The sequence below is a fragment of the Cetorhinus maximus genome, chromosome 16 (genome assembly GCF_964194155.1).
Source record: "Cetorhinus maximus chromosome 16, sCetMax3.hap1.1, whole genome shotgun sequence".
NCBI lineage: Eukaryota > Metazoa > Chordata > Chondrichthyes > Lamniformes > Cetorhinidae > Cetorhinus > Cetorhinus maximus.
The window spans coordinates 68152449-68169186 of record NC_135894.1 but is presented as its reverse complement, the minus strand read 5'-3'; the positions used below and the strand labels follow the sequence as shown (position 1 = coordinate 68169186).

The following is a 16738-nucleotide window of genomic DNA, read 5'->3' as shown; positions in this document are numbered from 1 at the left end:
GCTGCAGTCTGAACACTTTAAACATAGCCATTTTCTGTCCTATATGGGTAGTCACCTGCAACCTAGTATGCCACCTGGTGTACAAAAATGTCCACATTACTACCTCTGATATTTAAAAAAAGAATATAAGAGCTTAAAAGTTGTATATTTGGAACAATGGTGCCATCACAGAAATATTGAGACCCAAAACCTCATTCAAGGCTGTAATTTTTTGTTTTTTATGTATGCTGTAGAAGTGTATGGTGGAATTAACTTATAGCTACTGTAATAAATAATTTGATTTTCATGTCTTAAGATCAGACTTTAAATTTGTTTTTAGACAACTTTAAAAAAAAATATTTTATTCATTTGTGCATAATTTTTACTTTCTAATAACTTTTATTTCAGTGCAAAACAATTGGTGCGTGGTGAACCAAATGTTTCTTATATCTGCTCACGGTACTACAGGGCGCCGGAGTTGATCTTTGGTGCCACGGATTATACTTCCAGTATAGGTGAGTTTTGTTATTTTAGGTTTTACGGTATTTGGGTGTTTGTTGACTTACATGTGTAATCAAACCTCTGCAACAAGTAACCTTAAAGTTTCCTATGCATGATTGCTGTGTATTTCCTGTGTTACTCACACCTCATTTTGCAACCCTTTGAAACTGATTCATTCTTGGGAGTGTCAGTTCAAAGAGCCTTTGGAATGAGACACCAGTAGTAACTAGATTGCCAATAACTGGATGAATGGCTAACAGCAAGGGTGGAGTTAAATGGGTAACTGCGTCAATGAACGTTGAACAAGCAACTATGGAAGGTAGCAGTCAGGACACTTAATATTTTTAATCCTGAATGTTATGGGCATTAAAAATCTAGTTTAGTTGCATAAGAGCCCTGTTTACTATATTTTTTTTAAAAAAGCAACTTTCCTTTAGTGGTGGCTGCTGTGATCCAAGACGGAAGTTGATTTATAGGAATCCAAGGCTCTTGCTGGGGAATTAATGGTGCTAATTTCAGTATGTGGCCTTAATACCTTTAGCTCTGATTCTGACCCAATTTTCTGCTCTTTTGCGGTTTTGCCACTGGCATGAATCTTTATTTGTTCAGGTCTAATTTAGGCAATAAATGGAGGGTAGTAACATGCTGAAGAGCTTGTGATGTTATATCCACTTGGCAAAGAATATTCATCATATGCAGCATTTTGAAACCTACAGAACAAGCTTTATGTGAAAGTATATAATCTGACTTGCCAAGAATACTTAGGCCTAAAGCTGTCCCTTTGGATACAACCTAGAAGCTAGATCTGAAAATATGCCAGTGCCTTCCCATTCTTCCAAAGTCATGTTATGCCCATATCTTGTTAAGATATGCCCAAACCTAACATGGGTGGAAATCAGTGTAAACAATCTGAACCCAAGGAACGTGCTGAATCCAGACCATTATGTTTCCTGTTGCAGTAGGAAATTTTTAACTTTCAGCTCACCTAATCAGGCGCTGCCTGTTTATGAATCTGCAGTTGGGTTAACTTCAATTTTGGATGTGATTTATTATGCAATAAAACTCATTCAAAGAAACGCAAAATATAGAACAGACCTCAGTGAAGCTAAACTTAAGAAGTGCTAAAAAAAAATTTATAAATAAGCATCATTAGAATGATCCTTTTGTACCTGGAAATCTGGCTGCATTGTTGGAATTCAATCTGATGATGGGTTTGTTGGTGGATGCATGTAGAAGATCAAGGAGACTTGAGACTCAATTATGGCCAAAGTTCTGCTATCTTTCAAGCCATGCATTTTCTTTGTGTCAGGTCACTCTTTGGGCACAAAAGTGGAGCAAACTACAGGTTTAACTGAAACAAAAACAAAAATTGCTGGAAAAACTCAGCAGGTCTGACAGCATCTGTGGAGAGAAAGACAGAGTTAACGTTTTGAGTCCGTATGACTCTTAGAACTAAAGAGAAGTAGAAATGTGGTGAAATATATACTATTTAAGGGGGGGTGGGACAGGTGAAGCTGGATAGAAGGCCAGTGATAGGTGGAGGCAAAGGAGAGATTGCAAAAGATGTCATAAACAAAAGGTCAAAGGGGTGTTGATGGTGGTGATACTGGCTAAAGGAGTTGCTAATGGTGACATTAAGAGTAGAAAGCAGGACGAGCAAGCGACAGATGGATCTAGCGGGGGTGGGGTGGGGGGAGGGGACGGTGTGGGAGAAATGATCAAAACAGGCTAAAAGGTGGGGATAAAACAATGAATGGAAATAAATTTTTAAAATAATAATAGAAATAGGTAGGGAAAAAATAATATATAAATTTAAAAATAAATATTTGAAAAAAGGGGATCAAAAAGGGGTGAGGATGGAGGAGAGAGTTCATGATCTGAAGTTGTTGAACTCAATGTTAAGTCCAGAAGGCTGTAAAGAGCCTAATTGGAAGATGAAGTGCTGTTCCTCCAGTTTGCGTTGAGCTTCTCTGGAACTGGGCATTCCGTAGGGACAGTTCCCTCCAGGACACCTGGTCCATTCTTCCACCACCTCCAACCCCTTCCCATGGCACCTTCCCATGCAACCGCAGAAGGTGCAATGCCTGCCCCTTTACTTCCCCCCTCCTCACCGTCTAAGGGCCCAAACACTCCTTTCAAGTGAAGCAGCACTTCACTTGCACTTCCCTCAATTTGGTCTACTGCATTCGCTGCTCCCAATGCGGTCTCCTCTACATTGGAGACACCAAACGCAGACTTTGGTCTGCCTACAAGCATGACCCAGACCTCCCTGTCACTTGCCATTTCAACACACCATCCTGCTCTCATGCCCACATGTCCATCCTTGGCCTGCTGCAATGTTCCAGTGAAGCGCAACACAAACTGGAGGAACAGCACCTCATCTTCCAATTAGGCACTTTACAGCCTTCCGGACTTAAAATTGTGTTCAACAACTTCAGATCATGAACACTCTCCTCTATCCTCACCCCTTTTTGATCCCCTTTTTTCAAATATTTATTTTTTAATTTTTTTTTCCCCCACCTATTTCTATTATTATTTTTAAAATTTAGTTCCATTCATTGTTTTATCCCCACCTTTTAGCCTATTATGATCTTTTCTCCCACACCGTCCCCTCCCCCCACCCCCACTAGGGCCATCTGTCACTTGCTCATCCTGCTTTCTACCCTTAATGTCACCATTAGTACCTCCTTTAGCCAGTATCACCACCATCAACACCCCTTCGACCTTTTGTTTATGACATCTTTTGCAATCTCTCCTTTTGCCTCCACCTATCACTGGCCCTCTATCCAGCTTCACCTGTCCCACCCCCCTTAAACAGTATATATTTCACCACATTGCTACTTCTCTTTAGTTCTGAAGAAGAGTCATACGGACTCGAAACATTAACTCTGTCTTTCTCTCCACAGATGTTGTAAGACCTGAGTTTTTCCAGCAGCTTTTGTTTCAGATTTCCAGCATCCGCAGTATTTTGCTTTTATCTACAGGCTTAGCTCAAGATATCACCTCTGAGGATCTGATGTATTGCTTCTTATAAATGTTTGAGACTTTTTGGAAATTAAAATTCTACAATTTCCTTAATCTCCAGAAGGCTGGCAAACCAGTAATTTCAAGCATTTAATGTTATTTAGCACTGTAAATTTACAAACTACAGACAGGAGCCAGCTGTGCACCAGACTGGCTCCATTCAATTCAATGGGAGAAGCACGTCAGAGAGGCCTGGATCTCAACCCAGTGCTGCTGATCCATTTTTTTTCAAGGATAACATAGTAACTGGTACTGCTGCAATTTTAACGACTAGAGCATTTACCAGCTTGGCAGCTCTGGATAAGTGTCAAGCTGATTTGAAGAGCTGGTTCCAGCAAATTGGGAAGCCCCTGCTATTAGTTGTACACCATGGCTGAGGAGGATAGAGATCTGAAATGTTACGTGGTCAGTAAATGAACAAAGTTTTTGATCAGTAATTTACTTTGGATCTCGTTTTCAGATTGAGAGATTTTGAGTGTGGAGCTCTGTTGTGGCTTTAGAGATGAGTTAAACAGCATCACTTAGTTTTTTTTAACCTAGATCTTATAGTCCTTGTCTTTATTGTACTAAAATTTTGGCCACAGTAGCTTAGCTTCTCATTCTTCAACTGTTTTCCACTGTTAAAACAATCTGGAATAGTAAATTTATGAAGCCACATAAAGTGATATCAATTTATCAGCGTAAACACTGGCATAGCTTCAAAGTGAACCTAATACTAGTTAAGATCACTTTTAAAAGAAAAAAAATAATACTACTGCACTGCTCTTAATATTAACCGCGTACCTTGGTTTCATGTTTGTAGATGTATGGTCAGCTGGTTGCGTGTTAGCGGAGCTATTGCTAGGACAGCCCATCTTCCCTGGTGACAGTGGCGTTGATCAGCTGGTAGAAATTATTAAGGTAGGATGCCAATTGTCTAAATACTTAAATCTTTTGTGTACTCATTTCTAAATGGCCTGTTTTATGATCGTTTTACCTCTCTGTAAGCTTTCTCTCTTTCCGACAGCCTACTCAACTATGTTGCTTCAGCAAAGAAAGGATGGCTTTAAACTTAATACAGCCCTGGTTTGCAAAAATCTGATTATTCGGTTTGACAGTGATGGTGCATAAAAATAATTCACCGCTCGTCACCGTGAAAAACATTTTCTACCACTTCATTCAGCTTTTCCTATCTTAACACTAGGAGCCTTGAGGTAGTTCTCCAATGCCTTAAAATCAGTGATTTACTTCGCATGCATGGATGTGCACTTCATGAAAGTTGTTTAAACCAAATGATTTTCTATCCAATTGTGCCATGTGGAAGCAACTCTTTCTGTTGAGAACTGAGCTTCATTTGAGTGAGTTACTTATGATCAAAATGGCAATGTGATACAATAGATAACCCCAGCCTTCTGATATTGCTGTTTGTACATGGTTGAACTTGTTTCAAAGAATGAGACCATACCTGTGATTGGTAATCTAACATCCTTATGGACATTTACTGAAAACTACATGATTACAACGTAGTGACCAATCTTCATATACTAGATGCAAAAGACTTGAGGGCATGTTGAACATTAGTGTTCAACTTGTTGCTAATTGTATCATCTAATGAATTGTATTTTTGTATAATAATTCATCAGATTATACAATACATGAGATTTATTACATGTTTGCTTCCAGGTCCTGGGAACGCCAACAAGGGAGCAAATCAGAGAGATGAATCCCAACTACACTGAGTTCAAATTCCCACAGATCAAGGCACATCCTTGGACTAAGGTAAGCAAAAGAAAATTATTTTGGCAGTAGCACCGAGCCTCATTTATTAGCAGGCCAAGAACTGGTAACCACTTCAGTAGGGGATAATGCTTAATACCGGAGTTTGGGGTTCTGACACTAGAAGCTACGATGAAAAGCTTTTTTGACCTAATAAATAGAGTTTTAAATAAAATTTCTGGGTAGTATAGATCTATATTTAGTTGCCAGTTCTCTTTCCTGCCTGATACTCTATTGAGGAGATAAAATCTTCATTAAAATTGTTTTCAGATACTGAAAAAGTAAATTTGCGTTACAGCCATTAACCCTTATATCGTAAATTGGGAATGACCTATTTTTGTATTCCTTAATGTTTTTCTGTTAAGCAGATTTTTTTATCACAAATTTATATTAATACCAGACTGGTATTAACCAATGCAACACGTATGAAACTTTAAGAGCTTAAGCTTTAAGCACATTTTGGGTCTTGTACAATTACAAATCATTGCACATGGAATTTTTTGAAAACAATTGGTAAATTTATGCTCATCAAATTGAATGTTTCGCTGTTGGGTCAGTGCTGGGGAACGTATTTGCTTTCTTGACTGGCCCAGCTGAACTATGAGCTCCTGGGCTGAGAACTCATAGTTATAGAGTAAAGCTCCTTCTATCTTGTCTCAACAATATATCTAAATAATATCATAACACATACTACATTACTTGCATAACATTTTAGTTTCCCACTTCTGATATGACCCTTTGTTTTGGATGCATGTCCAATACAAACTTGAGTTAAACTTGCTCAAGTTGATTTTACTTGGCCGCCTTTACTGGAAGGGAGGTGAAGAGGCGAAGAAATTTGTCTATGACCTAAACTAGATTCAAACTTGGTTTACTACCATCAACTTCACAACCACCCAAATTCAAAGACATCAGAATAGACATGAAATAATCTTTCATTAAATCCACATATTCTGTCCTGAAGCTTTTCTAAAGCACAGCATGCTAACAGCTACTATGAAGCAGAACACTGTCATGCAAACTTCTAGAATATAGGATAGAATTTGCCTTTTCAAATTTTTTTTAAAATTCCTTCATGGGATGTGGGCATCTCTGGCTATGCCAGTATTTATTGCCCTTGTCCAGAGGGCGTTTGAGAGTCAACCACATTGCTGTGGGCCCGGAGTCACATCTAGGCCAGACAGGTAAGGATTTCCTTCCTTAAGGGACATTAATGAACCAGATGGATTTTCACAGCCATCGGCAATGGTTTTGTGGTCATCATTAAAGTTTTAATTCCAAATTTTTATTGAATCTGCCGTGGTGGGATTCAAACTCGGGTCCCCAGAGCATTACCCTGGATCTCTGGAATACTAGTCAAGTGATAATATCACTATGCCACCACCTCCCTCTTTGAGTGAGCAGGAGCAGTATTGGGGTTGAACAGACTGCAATTGCACGGTGCCCCAAACCACGAAAGAGCACTGAGTGGACCCAGCAAAAGATCACCACCTATGCTTCATATGTATAGTTCCTTCTCCCTCGGGTAAAAGGACCTAGTTATGAGTGAATACAAGGAAATGATTGCATGTGGCAGCATGTGTGTGTGTAAAGGGATGAGTCACTGAGTGAGTGAGGATGCCAGTACATACAAGAGCAAGTAAAAGACTGAGTTTAAGGGAAGAAATTGCGAAAGTGAGACAGTCAATAAATGTATATGAGATAAAGCGGTGAATGTGAGAGGGTGAGTTAGAGTGAGCAGATGGGAGTTTGAGTGAACACTAGAGTGTGCATCAGAAGGTGAGCGAAGATGAAGTGGTGTGTCAGTGATTGATAATAAAAGTCGTGAACCGGGAGACATGCAACAGCTTACAACAAGCTATGGCCTCTGGCCTTGCCTTCTCAAATACCCCACTCGTTCTAACATGTTGTAGCTGAGGTGGGAGAAGGAGAAGACGGAATTCATTTCTTACAAATTGGTAACTACTGTCTGACTAGGATAATATACAAGACTTAGCTTCAGCTAAATTACAAAAAACTAGTTTCGGAGTTGTTTTGTGGCTCATATACTGAAATAGCGTTGGTGTTTCACGATCTTTATAATTAATTCATGTTGTTATTTACTCCCATGTTTTTTATTTCTTAACCATTTTGCCAACTATTATATATCACCTATTGTAAACATTCCTTTTCTTGTTTGTACCTGTGCATATTTGACACCAGATTATGTAGGTAGTATTTAATGTTTTTGTCTAATTGGGGACTCGAACCAAACCTCTGCATAGTGTCCTCTGTGACTGTGTATTGACATGCAGAGACTGAAATCTGATTTCAGGTCTAATCTTCCAGCTTTTAGTGAGTTCTACCTAAAACGTGAACACCTGAATTTGAGGCCTTCTAGTTGTCCACCAGTAATATTCTGTCACTCTTCTGGATAAAAGTTCTAAAGCATGACAAAAATTGTTCAAGATAAGTTTAAATATTTAATGATAGAACAGACAAATTCCTCATATTGTAGCTATAGAGTATTCAAATCAATACCACTTACATAAGACTTTCAGATAATCTGGATACTCCTGGATAACCCATATTTTTTATTATGTGATAAAGCAGGAGCTCTGCATAATTTAGAAGAAAAAAAATTTCTAGAAAACTAGAGCCCCTGGTGGTGCAATGTTCTGCTGAGCTGTTGCCAGTTCTCTAAGAACCCAAAACACAAAATGAGAAAGGACAATGTGGTCTATCAAGTCCTTTCATTTCAAGTACATTCTGGAGTTTGTCTTAGTGTTTACCTTTATCCAAGCTATTGAAATCTAATACAGATGGGGGATAGACAGGAGCAATTGTTTTATATTCAAGAACATGAAAGAAGCCTAGAAGTTAAACCACAAGCTTGTATCAGATCTATTTGAACTGATTTGTTTCTTGTGACCTTAATTTTCTTTTAAGACTGCTACTGAGCTTGGATTTATTTCAGCAGAGTTTGGAAACTGCATTTTCTAGTAGAGCCACCTCATTTAATTAAACATGAGGATAAATCCAGTGTTTGTGCATAAAATGATAGGAGCTTTTTCAGCTTGCGGATTTATGATGTCTTGGGTATGGTTTTTCATATTCTTTGAATGTAGTTCAACCTCCACATGCCGTTTAGTTTTCTGTATGACCCAATTATATCTTTGGCCTTCCTATTTTTCTGTACAGTTAACATCCTGCCATTGTTCAGTTGGTTTCCATGATACCATGCCACATAAAACTGAGATAAACTTCTAAAATGAGTTCCAGTTATAAGGGTAGCAGAAGAAGTATTTGTTCACTGGGAGCATTGCAGCCAAGCTCAATCCTGTAAACATTGAATGGTCACACATAGTTTCACATGAGTGTCGAGTGCCCTGATGCTTTCATCTTCATCTATTAGACAGTCTCTCCTGTCTTCAAACCTACTTCCTCAGCAGAGTTCAACTAATTCAAGAATTGAATGCAGGAACTTGTTTTAGCTCAGTATCAACAACAACAGCTTGAACCAAAGGAGAAAGAATTAAGGCACGTGATGTAGGATTTGGGGAACGCCCTAAAGGAGAATAGAGAGGCAGAGAAGTTTAGGGAGGGATTAAAGAACTTGGAGCCTAGACAGCTGAAGGCACATCTGCCAAAGAAGAGGCAAAAGAAGTGGAGGATACATAAGAGCCCAGAATTAGAGGGTTGTTGTAGGCCTGGAAATAGGGAGGGCTTGAACATGAGAATGAAGATTTTGAAGTAGAAGCCTTGCTGGACTGGGAGCCAACATAGGTGGTAGATGAATGGGACTTGGTGATAGTTAAGATATGGCAGCAAAGTTTTGAATCAGCTTGTTTTTTGGAGGGTGGAACGTGGGAGCCAGCTAGCAGAACATTTGAATAGCCAAGTCTAGAAGTAACGAAAGCCTAGATGAGGGTTTCAGCAGCAGATGGCCTGATCCAGGGGCAGAAACAGGAGAGCTAGGGAGGTAGAAGTAGGCTGTCCTTGTGATGAAGAGAGTATGTGGTCAGAAACTTAGCTCAGGGTCACAGGATGCTGAGGTTGCAAATGTTTTAATTTCAGCCTGAAGCATTAACCAGGAAGGGGCATGGAATTGGTGGCCAGGGAGTAGAGTTTGTGGCAGGGACTGAAAACAATGGCTTTGGTCTTCCCAGTGTTTAATTGAAGGAAATTTCACATCAGGAACTGGGTGTCAGAGTTAGAGCTGGGTGCCATCAGTGTATGTGTGTAGTTATAAACTGTTTTTGGATGTTGTCACCGAGCGGCAGCATGTAAATAAAAAATAGATGGGTCCAAGGATAGATCCTTGGGTAGCTCCAGAGGTAACAGTGCATTGCAGGAAGAAATACTGTTGTTGTAGATTCACTTGTTATGACTGGATAGACCAGGCAAAGGTACATCCTGCTGGACAGTGGAGGAAAGACATTACAGGTGAATGGTTTGATCAACTGTCAAAGGTTACAGAAGGGTTGAAAGGTGAAGAGGGAGAATGCATCACAGTCATTTGAGAGAACCATTTCTTTATTGTAGCAAGGGCAGAAACCTAATTGACGAGATTCAAACATGGAATTGTTGAAAGCTTGTCACAAATTTTGGGAGGTGACAACTCTTTAAAGGACTTTGGGAGAACAAAGAAATAGATTGGAGATTGGGTGATGGTTTACAAGGGCAGACTGGTCAAAGGTGGGTATTTTGAAGTGGGTTGTTGATGGCAGATTTAAAAGGAAGAGGACAGATTCTGAGGAGAGAGAACAATTATCAATATGTGCTAACATGGGAGTTAGGAAAGGAAGTTGGTTGGTCAGTAGTTTAGTAGGATTAGGGCCAAAGGAGTGGAGGTCAGTCTCATGGACAAGATGAGCTCAGAGAGGGCATGAAGGGAGATCGGAGAAAGATAAGAGTCCTGGGCAAGGGCAGGAGGAACCTTGAGGGAAGTTTGGCTTAGCAGGCAATTGGAAGGGAGGGTTGTGGCAGAGGCAGCTGAACACATGGACTTCATGTTAGTGACCAAGCAGTTCATGACCTCCTTGCATTTAGTTTGAGGGTGGAAGGGGCAGGGAGAGCCGTTTAAAGAGATGGCTATTAGTAGAGAAAAGCAACTGGGCACTATATTTACAGTCTAGGGTGCTCCTGGCAAAGCGCACAGTTTTGGCAGATAACAGCAAGGCTCGGTAGTGCTTGATGTGGTCCAGCTAGATCTGGCGAAGAATGGCTTGGCCAGTTGTGCTCTATAAGCATTCAAATCTGCATTCTTTGGACATAAAGGAAATGCCAATAGGGGCCTTATTTAAAGAAATTATCAAGTTGGCGAGACTGAGTTTAACTAGGGACAAGTGCATCAATGTTGGAGATGATGATGTAGTTGAGGAATTGGTAGCTTAGAAGTGTTATGGTGAATAAAAAGCTACATGTTAGTGCAGTTGCCAAGTGACTCGAAGTGTTTTTCGAGGTGAATGCAGAAGGAAATTAGGTTAAAAGTTGGGGGAATCTGAGTGCTGGGGGATACAAGGAAGTGATCAGAGGTACCATGACATGTGTGATTATATATTGATGCCAAATGCGACAGGAATATCATTCCAGTGTCTGTGCCTCACTTGTATGACTGTTCATTTGTATGTGGAGGTTGACTGCAATCCAGAAATGAGGAAGGCCATACCTGTGATCTAATATTTCACCTCTTGTGGAATGCTTGACCTATCCATGCTAAAAATATGGAATCTAAGGTAATTTGTCACAGTAGGTTTACAAACTTTTATAACAACTTCCCTCAAGTGTATGGACATGGAAGCTAAAAGAAGTATTCTCAAATGACAGTTTAGCACACATTTTTGTGGTTTTTATTTGATCTGGGATACAGGCATCCAGCATTTATTGTGCATACTAATTGTCCTTGAGAAGGCGTTGATGAGCCGCTGTCTTGAAATGTTGCAGTCAGCAGCGAAGGTACTCCCATCGTGCTATTAGGGAGGAAGTTCCAGGATTTTGACCTAGGGATGATGAATAATGATGTTGTCCTGAATCAAGATGGTGTGCGACTTGGAGTAGAACTTTCAGATGGTGGCGTTCTCATGTGCCTGCTCCCTTTGTCCTTCTAGACAGTAGAGGTCATGGATTTGGAAGGTGCTGTCAAAGGAGTCTTGGCGAGGTGCTGCCGTGGATCCTGTTGAATGTCCACACTACAGCCAAGTTGTGCCAATAATGAAGAGAACAAATGTTTAAGGTGGTTGGGGTGCCAGTCAAACACACTGCTTTGTCCTGGATAGTGTTAAGTTTTTTGTTGTTGTAGCTTCACCCATTCTGGCAAGTGGAGAGCTTTCCATCATGCCCTGATTTCTGGCATGTAGTTGGATTGGTTTTGGAGAGTTGAGAGACCACTTACTTGCTGAAGAATTCCCAGCCTCTCACCTGTTCTTGTAGCCATATTATTTATGTGGCTAATCCAGTTAGGTTTCTGGTCAATGGTGATACCCCAGCCCCCACAACCAGAATGTTGACAATGGAGGGGATTTGTCAATGGTAGTGCCTTTGAATGTCAAGCGGAGCTGGGATAAATTTTCTCTTGGTGGACATGATCATTAACCTAGCACTTCTGTTGCTTGCCATTCATCAGTCCAGGCCTGAAATGTTGCCAGGTCTTGCTACATGCAAGCACGAACTGCTTCATCTAAGAAGTTACAAATAGAGCTGAACATCGTGGAGTCATCAGAGACTATCTCAGTTCTAACCTTACATTACAGGGAGAAAATCATTGAAGCTGCTAAATATGACTGGATCTTGGACATTATCCTGAGGAACTCCTTCATTGATGTCCTTGGGCTGAGATGATTGGTCTCTAACCATGAAATCATGAAATGAAATTTTAGAATGTGGTGAAGAGATAACAGGTTTTGTGAATTTATGCCACAAGAATAGTGGAGAAAAGTTTTAGTATGTATGTGACGAGCTGACATTTATCACCAGTAAACATGAGTATTGACACTAATCCTCGAATACATTTCACACATACTTTTGAAGTGTCACTTAGTATAATATGGACAGAATACTTAGTAAATTTTAAGATGTTAATTATATTATTTGTGCTCTTGATCACACCCTGCTCATGGTCCTTAGTGCCCCAACTTAGCAATGAAAAGTTGGCTGATTTCCCACTCTTGATTGCCATCCATGAACTCCTGGATTGTGTGCATACTCCTGGATTGTGTGCATACTCCTGGATTGTGTGCATACTCCTGGATTGTGTGCATACTCCTGGATTGTGTGCATACTCCTGGATTGTGTGCATACTCCTGGATTGTGTGCATACTCCTGGATTGTGTGCATACTCCTGGATTGTGTGCATACTCCTGGATTGTGTGCATACTCCTGGATTGTGTGCATACTCCTGGATTGTGTGCATACTCCTGGATTGTGTGCATACTCCTGGATTGTGTGCATGTAGAAGTCAGGCGAGATGCCCCAAGGCTACTTGACACTCAAATAACTGCCGGAGAGTGGCTGGTACTGGTAGAACTGTGCTCGTGCATGAGTTCGCACCATCAGCAGAGGTGGAGAGAAACTTGGATGAGGTAAAACTTTGGGAAAAGCAATTTGTTTATCAAATATTTAATAAACTGTATTGAATTTTGATGTTAAACCAGTGATGAGATAAAATGTATAGATTGTTCCTTTTTGTCAAAATTTATATTTTTTGATGTAAATATTTTGATGTAAGAATATTCATTCTTGTCAGAAAAACGAAATAATGTAAAATCATCCAATTGGTGTTGGATTATTTTTAATATATGATTTTTGAATTTTAGTGTTTGGTTGAGCATTCTTTTCTTTACACAGGATTACGTAGGATATAAAGCACTGAAACAGGCCATTTTGGCCCAACCAATCCATGCCAGTGTTTAGCCTCCTCCCATCTTTCCTCATCAAAATTTATTATTGTAACCCTCTATATTTCCTTCCCCTTCATATGCTTGTCTAGCTTCCCCTGAAAAGCATCTATACTATTAGCTTCAAACACTCCCTGTGGCAATGAGTTCCACATTCTCACTACACTGTTGGTAAAAAAAAAAAGTTTCTTCGGATTTCCCAGTTGGATCCCTTGGTGACTATCTTATATTTATGGTCTCTAGTTCTGACTTCCTCACAAGAGTAAACATTTTCTCTGTATCCACTCGATCAAAACCTTTTGATCATTTTAAGGACCTCTGTTATCAGCCTTTTCTCAAGAGGAAGGAGACCCAGCCTGTCAGTCCTTTCCTGATACATATATCCACACATTTCTGGTATCATTCTTGTAAATCTCTACACCTTCTCCAGTTCCTCTATATCCATCTCATAATATAACAAGCAGAATTGCATGCAGTACTCTGTGTGGTCTAATGAAGGTTCAATGCAGGTTTAGCAGAACTTCCCTAATTTAAAGTTCTATCCCTCTTGAAGTAAAGCCTAATGCTTGGTTTGTGTTTTATGGCCTTGCTAACCTGTGGCATGATTTTTAGTTACTTAAGGATGTAAAGCACCTTTTATAACATGATGCCTATATGCTCTTCACAACCAGTGAAGTACTTTTGAAATGTTGTCATTGTTAGAAAGTAGGCAAATGCCATAAATAATATTGAGATAAATTACTAGATCATCTTTTTGTAGTGTTGGTTGATGGCTAAACGTTGGTCAGGCCACTGATAGAATTCCCCTACTCTTCTGGGATATTTTAGACCCACCTGATAAGGTACACGGGACCTTGGATGGTTGGTCTTTTAGAGGAATTGTTACCAACAGTGCAGCACTCGCTCAGTCCTGCACTAAAGTGTTGACTTAGATTATGCATTCAAGTCTTTAGCATTGTGCTCGAACCAGAGCACTTCAGGTTCGGACAGTGGTGCTACCATTGAACCAAGGCAGACATCCAAATGCATACTTTTCCAGTTACTAATTTTTAAATGATTTAAATACTTTATCGTTATTTTGGCAGGTCTTCCGACCCCGCACTCCCCCGGAAGCCATTGCATTGTGTAGCCGGCTGCTTGAATATACACCAACTGCCCGTCTGACGCCTTTAGAGGCATGTGCACATACATTCTTCGATGAACTACGGGACCCAAATGTCAAGTTACCAAATGGACGTGAGAAACCATTACTGTTCAATTTCACTACTCAAGGTGAGAAAGAGGACGATAACAATAATTGGTGATCAAATCTAAAAGTTAAGTCATCTTATGCAAATTCAATTTTCTGCTCATGCGTCAAAATCTAGTTACTGCCTGAGACAGTTCTCATCTATATTAATTGTTAGAAAACATGAGTAGCATGCCTTATTAAAATGGCACTGTCTTCAGTCGATGCAGTGTCTAACAGTGGTCATTCATTTGCAAGTCGTGGGAATAAAACAATTTTATCGTACACTCTTGCCTCCTATAGAGTTGTGCCATTTGAGTGGTTTTTCACACTATTAGTCACCCTGATTTATATTGCAGAATACCCAGGAATAACTATAGACTTGTGCTATAGTCCGTATCTAACCATTCTACTGACTAGAGACATCCACAGAATCAAATGTTGGTACCTATTGATCCAGCTGCTACTTCACCTATCATTGGATTACTGTTTCCGACTTCTTTTACAACTTTAAAACGTGATAAATGTCAGCAAAACAAAAACACCTACGGGCTTCTGGCCTCTGTTAGCCACCCACCACCCCTTCCTCTTTACTGCCATTTAAGACTAAGCCTAAAAGTGCAGAACCTTACTTTGACCATGAGCTCAACTGCCCCCAAGATTGCTTTCTTTTCACCTCTGCAGCGTTATCTGCCTCCATTTCTGCCCATTTTCCCCATGGTGTGGGAACTTTTTCTCCATGTTTTGATCACCTCATGGCTTGACTTCACCAATACTCTCCTAGCTGGCCTTGCTTTCCTAATCCGCGTAATATTAGCCATCCAGAATGTAACCAAATTCTGGTCCAAATCCCCATAATCACCAAGCAACCACTGGCTTCTCGTGTCCCCTGAGTCGATGTTTAAGATTCTCATTTCTTCAAAACCATCCACCACCCTACCCCTCCCTACCTCTGATCTTCTGTAGTACCAGATTCTCATTTACTCATTCCTCCATCAGTGACAGCATCTTTAAACCCACATTCTGGAACTCCCTGCTTCCAAATATTTCTTCAAATTTTGTGCTTTTTACCTATAGGCCTTCAAATCGTCCCACCTATTCCATGCTATCCATCATCTTTGCGTATACAGTGAGCACTACAAAAATGCCATTGTAGTTTGAAGTTTACAAGGTGGCTTGGGGTACCTTGATGGTTGAGCAATTTTATCCACTGTAGCTGAGAATTATAGGCCAAAAAGCTCTAGGTTCTATCTGCAGTGTGTGTTTTTTGGCATAGATGGACCATAGAGCACACAATAATTAGTCTCAACATCCTTGGGTTAGGGAGGGATAATTGGCTATGAACTGTGATCACAATCTAGTGATTTTTGCAGAGGTGTAGATGTGCTCCTCACAATTGAGGTGTCTGCTGCTATTCATTGGTAAAGCTGAGATAATGTTAATTTGGGTAGGGTACTGGAGACTACCTCTTCAATAAGCCAGGAACTTCAGTATACTGGGCCAGATGTATTTACTGGTATTGAGTGCCATTTTCTTTCACCTAGAGAGTACGTTTGATCACTAGTTGTCTGTGACAGAAAAGCTAAGCTCCCTGGAAGTTTGAGAGTGATACTGCATCCATTGGGTGTTGCTGGCTGTGATAACTCAGTTAAGGATTGGTTAGAAAGAATGGAAATAGAATACAAGACTGATGAAGGGACATATCTCAACAGGAAGACTTAATGGATTTACTTTCCATAGCTTAGAACTCTGAAACCCTTGCAAGTTAAATAAGTTGATGCCAATACTATTGAGATATTTTCTGCTTAACTTTCAATATGTTGCAGCAGTTAGACAGATCAAAGAATATTGTAAAAAGTTAGTCTTCGGTTTGAAGCTCTGTCAGTGCTCAGTAGAATTCTGATGAGTGAAATGCTATAAACGTTTTAACTTGTTTTTGCAGAACTGTCGAGCAACCCAGCACTGGCATCAATCCTTATCCCTCCTCACATTCGGAATCAGGCTCCTGCATCAACTCCAACGAATGCTTCCGCGGTGTCAGGTGAGCATCATAGTGCGCATCATCTTTGCAGTTGAGGAGTGTCACCTCAGGCAACCCAATGTGATATATTAGAATTGTAATCTTTATCACATCATGCAGGAAAATAAGTGAGTTAGAATGAAGCCTGTATGATGTAGGAAAACAGAACTGTAATCTGAGATGAAGGTGACGTAGAAATGATTGCTCAATTAGAATGCTAAAATTAGTAAACCATATTGTGAGCAAATTTTCCTGCAGTTGCATTTTTCACTTAGAAATTTTGATGTTTCTGTAACAGTACTGCATTCACACAAGACCACAATTGTGTAAATGTTAGTTTATTTGGTGTCAGTTGTG

General features: G+C 40.0%; 1 protein-coding gene across 1 annotated transcript in view; it reads left to right on the top strand.

Moving 5' to 3' along the window:
* gsk3ba (glycogen synthase kinase 3 beta, genome duplicate a) overlaps positions 1-16738 on the top strand; it is a 173650-nt gene that overhangs the window by 141936 nt on the left and 14976 nt on the right. The window contains exons 6-10 of the mRNA XM_078559969.1: positions 388-494; positions 4307-4404; positions 5167-5262; positions 14219-14405; positions 16304-16402. Of these exons, the coding sequence (XP_078416095.1) occupies positions 388-494; positions 4307-4404; positions 5167-5262; positions 14219-14405; positions 16304-16402 (587 nt within the window). The remainder of the gene's footprint in view (positions 1-387; positions 495-4306; positions 4405-5166; positions 5263-14218; positions 14406-16303; positions 16403-16738) is intronic.